Source organism: Rhinolophus hipposideros (assembly GCF_964194185.1).
Source record: "Rhinolophus hipposideros genome assembly, chromosome: X".
Classification (NCBI taxonomy): Eukaryota; Metazoa; Chordata; class Mammalia; order Chiroptera; family Rhinolophidae; genus Rhinolophus; species Rhinolophus hipposideros.
In genome coordinates, this window is record NC_138046.1 from 37,299,029 (window position 1) to 37,312,232 (window position 13,204).

Below are 13,204 nucleotides of genomic sequence, written 5' to 3' on the forward strand. Positions count from 1 at the left end.
TAGGGAAGTTTTTGGACATTATTACTTCAAATATGTTCTCAATCCCTTGCTTCCTCTCTTCACCTTCTGGTATTACTGTGATGTGCAGATTGTTTTGCTTGATGTTATCCCAGAGGTCTCTTAAACTATCTTTACTGTTTTTAATTTTTTTCTTTCTGTTGTTCTGTTTGTGTGATCTCTGCTAACTGGTCTTCTAAGTCACTGATTCGATCCTCTGATTCATCTAACCTGCTGTTAATTCCTTCAAGTGAGTTCTTTATTTCAGTAATTGTGTTCTTTAGTTCTAACTGGTTGTTCCTTATGATTTCTCCCTCCTTCTTTATGTCATCTCTAAGCTCCTTAAACATTCTTGTCGTCAGTGTTCTCAACTCTTTCTGTCATAGGTCGGTTACCTCTGTTTCATTTGGTTCCACTTCTGGAGGTTTCTTGTCTTCTTTTATTTGAGACATGTTTCTTTGTTTCCCCATTCTGGATGACTCCCTGTATTTGCTTTGATGTATTAGGTAGATCCCCTAGAGCTCTTAGTTCTTGCTGGGTTATCTTATGTAGTATGTGTCCTTTATATTTGACTTGCACTACTTCGTTCTTCTCCTCTGTGTGTGCTCCAAAGGTGACTTTTGTGTTATGTATGTTGTCCTGTTAAAGAAGATCTTTAATTGCTTTTCACTTGTGAGTAGGTGGGTTTAACTCCTAGGCTGACTAGTTGTGAGACTTGGCTCTGTCCACCGCAGGGTGTTCTGCTACATGAGGGTTGACCACTTAAATGTGGTTTGGACTCTGTGGGCTCTTGTGCCTGTAGAGAATTCCCTCCGGGTGTGTCACTTGTGGGTCAAACCTGGTAGTACTCTGGTTTGGTCTGGAGTTGGCATCTGGGTATGTTGAATCTTGTGCCTCTTAAGCTGGGCCCTGGTAGGGCAATTTCAGAACAAAGCAAATCACCAAGCATAATAACAACAACAACAACAAACAACAAAGAAAAAAATCAAATACATTCAAATGAAAAAGAACTAACAACCCACGCTAAACACAGGCAAAGATATCAAAGATATAAAGACAAAACAAAACAAAACAAAAAGCAGCGCCAGTTTGGGTTAAGCCCACCAATTAATCTCCAGGTTGTCCTCTGCTGTACCAAAGAGTCCTCTGTGTATTGTGCAGGCAGAGCCAGTCACCTGGTGCCCAGAGCGACGTTGGAACTGCAGATTTAGATGCGTGGGGCTGAGGGGTCTGGATGGTAGTTTCTACAAAGTCAGTGCAGTTTCTGCCCTTGACTGCAGAAATGCACACTGAGGTAGCACCACGAGCTCTGTGTCCAGTTCTCCTGAGTCTTAGGGCACTTCTTCCGTCTGTGTGTGTCTGTGTGTGTGTGTGTGTGTGTGTGTGTGTGTGTGGTGGGCGGGAGATTTCTGAGCTGCTGAAAGCCCAGATCTGCGTCTCCAGCCTACTGCTGATCCCTGGGAGTGACTCTGCAGTTGTAATTGTCCTGCCCTAGGAAGGCCAGAAAGGGTGGGGGCTTGGGGATAGAGGGGTCTTTTCTCTCCCAGCCCAGCTGTGTCACACTCTTCCCGCAGGCCAGGAAAGGTGGTGGCTGGGGGTGGAAGAGTCTCTTCTATCCTAGCCCAGCAAAAATCACACTCTTCCCAGCCTCTTCCCTGGGTCAGAGCTGCTGGCCAATCTTCCCAGAGCCTGAGCACTAAGGCTCCTCTGTAATCTGACACTACTCCTCAGTTCAGGGTCCAGTTTAAGTCTCTGCAAGGGCATGGGTAGGATTGGAAGAGGAGGGGGAGGGGCCCAGGTATGGAGTTTGTGTCCTTTGTCCGGCCTAGGGGCCAACTGGAGGTTTCAGCTGAGGTTATTGCCTCAAATGCTGTATATGCTGACCCCTCGGCGGGAGAGATCAGCTGTGGGACGCAGGGAAAGAGCCCACCTCCTGGCTTTTGTGTTCCCTGTTCCGTCCTAGGATCCCCTGCATCTCTGCAGTTGCAGATGCCAGCCGTGTTTCCACAGCCGCAGATGCGGGCCAAGTCTCCACTCCACTCCCTTCCCTCTTCCCCTGCTCACCCAATTTGCCCACCTTCAAATAATGCTTGCATGAGTCTCTTAGTCCTTCTGCGTGATGAGCAGAGTCCTTTGATGGGTTATAGGTGTCCCTTTTGTGATAAGATCCAGAGGAGAACTCAAAAAGTTAGCCCTGCTCCCGCCATTCCTATGAAATCACTCCTCATATTACATATTTTGTATCTGACATATTTACATGTCTTTTTATTAATCACTTAATAGTATTTGTTTAGGGATATATATGTATTTAAGGATATATATTAAGGTATATATTTGAAAGAGTACACATGGCTACAGCTGTATGTGATTTTTAAAAATTATAATCCATTAAGAAGCTGTGGTACATTTATACAATGGAGTATTACGCAGCCATAAAGAAGAAAGAAATCTTATCATTTGCAGCAACATGGATGGATCTAGAGAACATTATGTTAAGTGAAATAAGTCAGAAAGAGAAAGACAAGTACCATATGATCTCACTTATATATGGAATCTAAAGAAAAGACTATGTGAATGAACTAATCAGAGACAGTTTTGGGGACGCAGAGAAAAAACCGAGAGTGGTTAGATGGGTGTGTGGGAGGGGGTTGGGGATAAGGGGAAAGGTGAAGGGATTTGGAAGCAGCTGGTAACCACAAGATGGCCTCAGGGTTTTTTTTTTGAAAATTAATTTGGGGAAGGTATTCTATAATGTTGTAAAGATTTTGTTGGGTATCCGATGGACATGCGTCCTATTTGGGAGACCACCTCAGGGATACTGTGGATACCTGATCATGGCATTGTACATCAGAAGCTAAACGTTAATGAATGCCAACTATAATTTTATATATATAATGTGATGGTTCAGTGTGAGGTCGGAGGGATAGTGGATGGGGGGAGGGGGGTTCACAGTATGAGGGATATAAATGATGAACGTCTAAGTATTACCTTGTTTTGTACACCTGAAACTAATAAATAAATAAATAAATTAAAAAAAATAAATAAAAATGTTTTACTCAAAAAAAAATTATAATCCATTTATGTAACAAATCATGAATCAGTTATGTTGTTCTTTATTTTTGTTTCTTTCTTTTTTCCTGTTTTTTTTCTATTTGTTCTTTAAACGTGATCTGAGAAAGAAGTGTTTTTCTTTAACAGTTAACTGAACAGTATTTTTAAAACCTAATTATTTGAAACCAAAAAACCTTATTTGCAAAAATTACGTCTCAATGCTCATATTATGTTCCTTACTGAAGTCTCCATCTTTAATGTAAAATCTGAGCAGAAATTTACTAATGTGACATTGATGATTATATGGACATCCTTACCTTGTGCTGATATCTAGCGTCAAACGCATGTTTTATCAAAAGATTCTTTATGACAGAGATAGCTGTATATCTGATTTCATAAGTGTCTTGAAGAGCAATGGAGGTTTCCCTCAGAAGTAGACCAACCAGGAAATGATGCTTGCAATACTCATCTGATAAACTGTATTCAAGATTTGAATCTGTAGTACAATGAAATGTAAAATCCATTAATAAAAATATTCAAAATTTACTTTAACATTAAAATACTGTATTTATTATTTAGTAGTATATAATCATGCTAGCAAGAGGTATACTTTTATTATTAATGAATCAGAACAATTTTTTATCATACAGAATAAGCATGCAAAATTTCACAAGACAGAAGCACTCATAATTAGGGCTAGATGATAGCCTTAATGATTATTTCAGAGGGTAGGATACTCCCTAGATTTTTTATTCCTAGATTCTTTTTTAACTCTTGGAAATATTAGGATAGAACCTAGAATGAAAGAATACTACATTTAGCAATGTGTCACACATTTCTTTATCATCTGAAGAGATTTCATTATAGCTACAAATTGGAGTGATTCTATATAACAATACTTGATTCACTTTTCTGATTATCCTGTAAAGTAGGGAAGAGAAACTAGACAACTGAATTATTCTAACAGTACTAACTATTGACTGTTCTAGTAAATGTTACATATTGGCCTGAACAAAATGGGATATAAGAAAAGTAGGAAAAAACAGCCTCACCTCACTCCAATTATTACATAAATACAAATCTTTTATTTCATAAAATCACCACTTCAAACTATGTTTTTCACTCCCTTTTAGATCCTCCATCCATTTTTTTTTTTGTTCCTCCGTCCATTTTAAATCCCAGCTGCTAACATCCTAGTTGGGACTTGCCTTATAACTAACTACTCAGCAGGGATTGCGAACAAGTTCAGTAATTTCTACAGTAAATTTCTACTGTATTTCCTCTTGTCTACCCTTTAATTTAGTTCGATCATAAAGCCAAAGGATATGTTTCCTATTTCCTTTTTGTCCTCTATAGCACTTAAGATAATGCTATGTATTCAGTTAGACTTAATAAATGTTGTGAGTAGTCAGATATAATCCTAAATCCTGATGATCTGTCCACAGCTTCTTTTCCCTGACTTCCTCATAGCTATCAATAAATACGGGGGAAGTATTTGAACTCCATGTTCAGAATCTAATAAGGGGTGGTTGAATAAGGGTGCTTGAGTTTTTAAAGATTTTTCCTCCATTTTCACTGGCTGTAATTCAATCACTAAAACCTCTGGTCAGCTGCTACTCTCCTTGAGACAAGGCAGGTGATTTTCTTCCTGTCATTGGTCATGTTCTTTTGTGAATCCCAGTCACTGTCTATGGACAGGAGCCAGTACTGACTAATCCAGGTGGCCTTAACTGGGGAGATCTTGCAATGGTAGTAAAATTTTTCACTTTAGTGATTTAAATAAATCCAAGCAGATGGTTTCACCCACACCTTCAAAATTGTGGTCAAGCAGTCATGACAGAGGTAGAGAGAAGCAAGACAAGCATGGGAGATGATACACACTTAAAGAACAGCTACTCTCCAGCCCCATGCTGGCTTGAGCTGGAACTTGTTTCCTAAAGACAGTGTTTTAAAGTTGATTCCTCTAGCAATCAATGCTCAAGCTTATTATAAAAGCAAAGAAATACACCGCCTCCTATGTTTTCTGGGTACATTAACTAAAGCCTCATTTTGGCTATGAAGGATTTGAAAAGTAAACATAGTCCCAGTCCACCTTAGCCATTCATCAAGTTAATTATTATTAAGAACAGCAAACTACTTTAGAGTGAACCGAGTTAAACCTACCTACTGAAGTCAAACGGTCCACCGCAAATGAAAAAAAATCTAATTAATATATGAAAAGAAAAGGGTCAAATAAAAAACACAGTAACATAAGAATAGTGCTATACAACAAAGCATTCAATAAAACTAGCAATGCAGATAACTGAAGGCATTTCACAAATTTAATACATGCATGCGACTATTTTACTCGGCCTCTATACTTTTCTTTTGATGCTCCTTTGAGTAGAAATGCATCTATGTATGTTTTTTTTTTAATTCGGTCTCATACAAAAGTCCAAACACTCCTAGAGAGAACAATTTTACTAGTATCTGACATCTGTGTTTAAGCAGTAATTTTTGTAACACACCCAATTTCTTCACACTACGAATACTATCACTGACACTATGAAGAAAATGCAGAATATTATTAATGAACCTATCTTCAGATAGTAACAATTCTGAGGTTACCTTTAAATTGGCTGGTTTAACTAGAAAACATTATACTATACTATCACTAGCAAAAGAGAGAGAGAGAGGGAGAGAAGATACAATTCCAAATGATGCAAAACACAAATACATACCTTGAACTCGCTGAAGTTTAGGTTTTGCAAATGCCATTGGCAAATTCAGAGGAATGTAATGTTCATGACTACAAATTGTCTGCAGGAATTCAAACTTATATTCAGTTAGAACCTAAACGGAAAGAAATTATACACGAACTCATATTTAGTAGGCATTTACCATTTTATTTTTAAATTAAATTTATTGGGGTAACAGTGGTTAGTATAATTACATAGGTTTCAAGTGTACAATTCTGTAATACATCATCTATATATCACGTTGTGTGCTTACCACCCAGAGTCAGTTCTCCTTCCATCACCATATATTTGATCCCCTTTACCCTCATCTACCACCTCCTTTTCCCCCTTACCCTCTGGTAACCACTAAACTATCGTCTGTGTCTATGAGTTTTTGTTTCTTTGTCTTGTTCCTTTGTTGCTTTCAGTTTTATATCCACATATGAGTGAAGTCATGATTCTCAACTTTTGGCATTTACCATTTTAATAATTAAATACAGAACATTAATTTTCAAACCAGAAGTGTTTAGTATTTGAAGGACACCTGCAGATGTGACCTGTGCAGGAAAGAGTTAACATAGCAGGGCCCAACATTACTTTTCTTAAAAAAGCCGGTTTGCAAGGTTGGTCACTGGTTGACATTTGGGAAATTGGATTTTGAAATGTTCCCTACATGATAAGGATATACCTTCTGTGCCAGCCTGCTCAGACTATTTGTACAAACAATGCGATTTATGGTGAACACCTGCTTCCCTTTCCTTTCCAAGACACTGGAATTTGGACCAGCCTCCAATACTTGATCAGCCCCCAATAACAACTCTAAATCCCAGTCTCAAAGGGGCTTCACTGAACAGAAATACGGCATATGTGTAGCTGCATATGCACTGCTAGAGAGATGTGCTCTGTGTGACCCTTCACAGGAAGAGAGCATTCAGGAAACCTGGACACGGACTGCTAAGGACTCCATTTCAGTCTTTTCCCCTTACTAATCCAGCTGAGCATCCCTGCTACGTCACAACAATGGATCTTAGCCATGAGTACGACTATATGTTGAGTCCTATGCGTCTTTCTAGTGAACCGCTGAATACGTGGGTGGTCTTGGGGGACCCCCACCCCCGCAAAACACTGTGCAGTATTTCTTTCTTTGTGGTAAAACTATACTCAAAGTACCTAAATGAAAACAGCAGTTCCAAATCCTCTAGAGGACAATAAATGTCACCCTTGGTCTCCCATTCAAATGTCTGACATTCACTACAGTTACATCCTCACACCTCACCTTAGGATCTTTGGGGCTAAATCCAGATATGTAGTCATTTATTAAATTGAACACAAATCCTCTGTCCATTAGTGTCAAACAGCGCTATAGAAATCAAATAAAAATGAATAGTTAGTTGCATAATTCTAAAAGTCTTTCAAGTATAAGTTTCTTTTAAATTTTTTAATTTGTTCCACATCTAGCAGATGACATTCTCTGTTTTACAGGTAATAGAATAATAGCTTTCAGAGCTTTAGGTAACCTTAAAGAAAGAGACAAAGGGCAAGTGACGTATCTTTGGAACTGGGACTCAACTGTACAATTTTTAAGATTATGTACATGTATGCACATATACAAATACATATGTGTATCTGTATATACACATATATCCATATATAAACATATATACACACATATGTGTATATACATAGATATGTGTATACACATATGCATACATACATATACACATGTGTGTATACATATACATACATGTATATATACACATGTACATACACTGTATATGTATATATAAACATATACATATTTATATATGTGTATGTATATATGTATGTTTATATGTACATATACAGTATATTCAGCTACACTGTCTCATTTTGGTCAATTCTTAAAGCTCAAAGTGGAGTGTAACGTGGTCAGTTAGCTAATGAAAGTGGGGCTTGCCTATGTAAACCTTTTAGACAAAAAGGTAAGTTTTTCTTTGTGTCCTGTGACGTCTTATCTATTAAAACATTCTTCCTCTGTGACGGTAACATTCAAGGACACTCACAATCTTGTCCCAACCTACTTTTCCAGTTGCATCCCCCAACATAGTTTCTGTTTATTACCCCCTCAAGATGCACTGTGTAGTCCCACCTCTGGGTCTTTGCTCATGTCAGGATAGCTAGCAATTCCATCATTACTTCTACCTAATCCTGCCCATTCTTCACTATTCTGAAGAAGTTCCATCTTCCTTAACCACCTTGTACCACAGCTCCCTCTAAACACTTTATTCTATACTAGTTTGTATTGGACTTATTATTTTCCTGTGTTTTCACCTAGATAAGACTATAGGAACTATCTCTTTTTCTTTGTGTTCTTCAGAGTACCCAGAATATTCCTGTGAAATAAAAGGAACTGCTTGTCTCTCACTTCTCACCTCTCCTTTCAACTTCCACTGCCACTGCCACTACCCTAGGTCAGACCCTCATCACCTCTCACCTGGATTAATGATGCAGGCTTATATTTATTCATTCATCCAACAATTTGATGACCTACTGTATTTGAGACAATGTATATATTCTAGTGAATAAGACATGATCTCTATTCTTGTCCAATGGTAAAGACAAATAAACAAAAAATTAAAATACAGCACAACAAGAAGTCGCGGACACATATGTAACAGGTAAACAACAGAAGGGGTGATCAACACCGCATGGGAAGGTTGAGCCTAAAAGATCAATGGCCTCTGCCAGGTAGATAAGGGGGAGGGATTCATTTAATTGGCTGCCCTGATGCTGGTGTTTTCCTCACTTCTTCCATCAAACCAGTAATAAAATTATCCTCAAAAATCTTTGGTGTTTCTCCATTGCTTATGGATCGAAATCTAAATTCCTTTGCCTGACATTCAAGGCCTTCCATCATCTGGTACAAGATGGCCTTTCCAGCTCGACCTCCACACATCTTAAACTCTCTGTCTTACGCATCCCTAAACAATTCCTGAATGTGCTTATCTCATATTTGCCCATGGATCCTCTATCTGCAACACCCTCATCTCTTGTCTTGGGGAACTTCTAGTCTCTGTTCATACTCCCTGGTTATAATCCCTCCCTTTCTTGTTTTCCTATTTTATTTTGTTGGTACTTTCAGTGTAACCATATCACATTTATCATGTATACACATTTGAATATGATTACAGAGACAGCCTGTTGCATCTTTAAATCCTCACATAGAAGATAGACAAATATTTGTTGACTTCAGGAAATACTGCTATTAAATTGACTATGTTCTAGTCCTTTATATAGTATACTTCAAGTTTAAACTCCATGGAAGAAAGTGAGATTTTAGATTTCAGACAGTCTCATCCTTAGTTTACTTAAAAAGATCTGTGAATGTTTGATTTTTAATACACAGAAAGGCTTACGTAATAGTGTTCAAACTTTATTTTAATTCTGGCAAAGAGAGGTCTTATGTCAGAAAGTCATACTCTGGAGATCTGAAATCTGGCTGTGAATTTTTAATAAGAAAATGAGGGTATTAGACATTAAAACTGTTTAAATGGATTATTGACCGTCAGGTTCTTAATGGAAGGTTGATACATGATGAAGAGCGGGAGTGAAAAGAAGCAAAAAACAAAACTAAGTGCATTACAAACCTATGCCCCTTCTCTGCAACAAATCAAGTATCATCGTCACCCACTTTATAGAACTACATTCTAACATTGCCCTTACATACTGATAATAACAAAATATAACAATTATAAATGAACTGTCTTTCATAACTATAGGAGTTTTTGGTATCTCTCAAAATAATCTCACTGGCCAAAATTAACAATTTTCACTTACATATATTAGCAACACGTAGACTGTAATTACATCAGCAAACAGGTTGCTTTAATTGAAGAGTTGCAAACTCAAGGGCCAGCAGGACTCAGAGAAGCAATTTAAATGCATAGAGAGTCGGGTACACTAAGTAGTGGTGAGGATAGTGTTAACCTAGAAAGTACATGCCCCATCTAAAGGCACTCAAATTAATATATTTGAAAAAAAACCATGTGAAACAAGCAAAACATGCCTTCTAGCTAAGCCACCTGTGTGAGATCGCTGATTTAATTAATTAGCCATTTCAGTGGGAGGAGAAAAATCAAACTTGGCTGTTTAACTAAACTGATAAATCAATTCACTCACAACTTTCTCTAGCAGCCTTATAAAGACCTAGCTGAGTCTCTAGAAAGTGGGTAATTTATTTTCCTTTGGCTTTAAAGACGATATTGGTGAAGAGTAATCCTTATCATGTTCTGGCCGCCTTTAACTCACCTTCAGGAAACTAGCCAAACTATAATTGACATTTCTGGACTCATCAGGAATCTCCGCATAGCGAATAGTCACATGGGGAATTATTGCAAGAAGCAAGGAATGTAAGACATGATGATATGACTCAGGAAATCTCTGACCTCTGGGAAGCTTAAATTAAACAAGTATAGAAAAAAGTCAGAGTTGCAAAAGGTGAAAACAAATTGCCATATTTATTTCCAAATATATTCTATATGTAAATGTGTTTTTAACTAGAGTATAATTTTTCTTCCAACTTAAAAATGACATATTTTCGATCATTATAGGAACTATCTGGACTTCTAATAATATAAGCAGCTGAAATCATCAACAAGAGTAAGTCATTCTGACCTAACTTTAGAATCATGTCCCTGAGATGCAGACACATCCCAATTTTTCATTCCATTTTTTTCCCGACACATAAAATATAGATGCATCCATTCATTGCAATTTTAGTAAATCCATTCTATGAAAATTGTGATAAAAATGATACATACGAGATGAATGTTTTTTATTTCACAAGTCTTGGTTACAGCTTCTATAACTAAGAAAATTTCTTTGTACCTCAAAACAGTTTGAAAACATAGCTAAGTTTATACACCATATTCCAGGAACACAACTATTGCATAAAGTGTTTTTATTTTATTTCTTATTTGGTACTTGTTCATCTTCCAAATGAATGTTTTCAACATAGACATTTTTAAATCACAAGACAAAAGGAAAGCATTTTCCCTTTTCTAAGATAATACATTTTACATGGCAAATAACTAATATGAAAGAATCTAGGTGGAAGAGTCTCTGAAGATTAGACTTTAAACAAAAATAACTGTCAATATCAGCACTCAGATTTATGTACTACACCCATTTTTTTAAGGCAAATTCAAAAAGTTAAGACCTAAGAGCTCTTACATATAAGGCTTTGCATGTCATGGCTATCTGTGAATACGATTAGTGGTCTTTGTCTGTCTTAAATAGTACTCTTGAGCCTACTTACCTTAATTTTATTCTCTTCCAACAAGTATGTGGCCATAGACTTTGCAATAATTTCAAAGAAAAACCATGAATACTAAAATAAACAAACAAAATAAATCTTTAATAGTTGCCCAAATCTTTGAAGTTTAGCAAAGTTTAACAAATCCATATGGGTCTTATCTCTAATAACATTTTAAAGTGTTCCCAATTCACTATCAAAGTCCCACAGAATAACTTCAAATGGTGTTGGCAGAAAGATAATGTACCTCACAGCCAACTATGATGTACACAGGGCTTTTAGTGAGAATGTTTGCCTCAGTGGAAAGGGGTGTTTTATCTCTGACATTGTTTTGAATTGCCTACATGTGGTAGTAAGAGCAAAACAACTTTTAGTTAATTTTATCATTGCTTTTAAATTCTCTGCAGACAATAAATCTCATTACTGCCTGCACCCAGTGGGAAACACAACCCTGCCCTTGGTACACTGGGGTCAGCTCAAGTAGCATAGATGGTGGCCTACATACTGTAATTTAAAGAATACAGAGAAGCTTCAAACAGACATATCCTAAGATACCTGAAATCGAAATTCTACCATTAATTATGGAAATTGTGAAAAAGATGACAATAATAAGAGCCACCATTTGAGTGCCTACTATGTGCCAGAAACAATGTCTTAAATGTTTTACTTGTATTTCAGAAATGAGGAATTGGAGGCTCAGAAATGCTAAATAACAGGCCTCAGGTCACAGAACTATTATGTGGTGGATACAGGATTCTAACCCAGGTCTACCTGATCCAAAATTCTTTCTGTTACACATTTGACTGAGGGCAGGTGGTGGGAAGGGTGAAGCAAATGGAAAATGTTCTTTGGAAAACTTGAGGAAAAAGGATGCATGGGCAAAGTGACAAGGAAAGGGAGAACCACATGAGAAAATAATGAAAGACTAGAACTCAAATGGGAGTGTATCAAACAAGTATATCTCTTGCTGCTTTTGTTCCCTGGTGTGTCCTGTTTCCTTACCTTTAGCAGTTTGTTTATTGCTAAAAAGTCTGCAGACTGTTTCAATATTGCTATCATCGTGGTAGCCAGAATTTCGTGTATGAGCTGGGCATGAGGAGCACTTGGTTTTTCAGGTCGGAAGCTATACTACAAACAAAGAAAATGAACTGTAAGACAAATTCTTACACAAAACAACTGCTCAGAAAGCAAGCTTACTCCACAAACCTTTATGAATGATCTTAAATAACTATCCAAGCCTTCTTCATGGCACTTTGACACGATATGTAAGATAACCCTGAAACAACATTCACAAAAGTCAGCATGTCAGGCTACAAATAATTTCCATAGTTTGACTGTTAGGCTAAGACAACCATATCTAACCCTAAAAATACCCATCATTGCCCGAATAATTAAAGGTGAGATGATTGCAAAAGATATAATGGTAGTTCGAGTCGAACAAAGATTTCGGCATCTAGCAGGCTCAGGGCCTTATAAAATACACTTTCTAGTTCAAAAGAAAGATATTTCATTTTGGCAACCCAGATGATTCATCTCCTTTCTGAATCTCTGTATACATTTGAAGTATAGTCATAGCTATGATGTAGTAAAAGACCTCAAGTAAGATAAATTTTGGGATCCCCTCAAGTGAGAATAAAATGAAAAGTACAGAAAAATAAAATGAAAAGCATGTCAACAGATGAGGGAAAGGGAAGGGAGAGACAGGACAGGTATAATGACATGAACTTAAATTGGAAGTAAATATAAAAGTCATAGAAAGTTTTAAAGTTAAGAGAGCAGCAGTGCTTCTCAAACTATAGTATGCACCAGAATCACCTGGAGGGCAGACTGCTCAACCTCTCCTCCAGAATTTCTGATTTTTTAGGTGTGGGGTGAAGTTCAATGATTAGCATTTTTTAATAAGCTCCCAGGTGATACTGATGCTGCTGGTTTGAGAACCACATGTTGAGAACCCCAGGACTAGAGTAATGCTTCTTAAATTTTCAATCAGACTATCTCCAACAACAGAGAAGAGCAAACTCTATGCAGGTGGATGCAGCTTGAGTCCTGATGGGAAAGGTTGTGGCTACAGCAGAAGCAGCAAAGCCAGAAACATCCAGCACTGAGCTCATGATTTTTTTTTGAAGTTTCCTGTTTTAATTTCAAA

The 13,204-nt window shown here is 37.3% G+C and overlaps 1 protein-coding gene across 2 annotated transcripts in view; it reads right to left on the reverse strand.

The window, feature by feature from the left end:
* The window catches only part of DOCK11 (dedicator of cytokinesis 11), a 267,077-nt gene that overhangs the window by 110,882 nt on the left and 142,991 nt on the right, over positions 1-13,204 (reverse strand). Inside the window, exons 25-32 of one of the 2 annotated variants that reach the window (XM_081043896.1) lie at positions 12,265-12,334; positions 12,061-12,186; positions 11,062-11,133; positions 10,053-10,199; positions 7,042-7,125; positions 5,769-5,880; positions 5,212-5,250; positions 3,366-3,544 (exon numbers count right to left, since the gene is read on the reverse strand). In XM_081043896.1, the coding sequence (XP_080900022.1) occupies positions 3,366-3,544; positions 5,212-5,250; positions 5,769-5,880; positions 7,042-7,125; positions 10,053-10,199; positions 11,062-11,133; positions 12,061-12,186; positions 12,265-12,334 (829 nt within the window). The remainder of the gene's footprint in view (positions 1-3,365; positions 3,545-5,211; positions 5,251-5,768; positions 5,881-7,041; positions 7,126-10,052; positions 10,200-11,061; positions 11,134-12,060; positions 12,187-12,264; positions 12,335-13,204) is intronic. The other variant, XM_081043897.1, reaches the window with a different exon arrangement.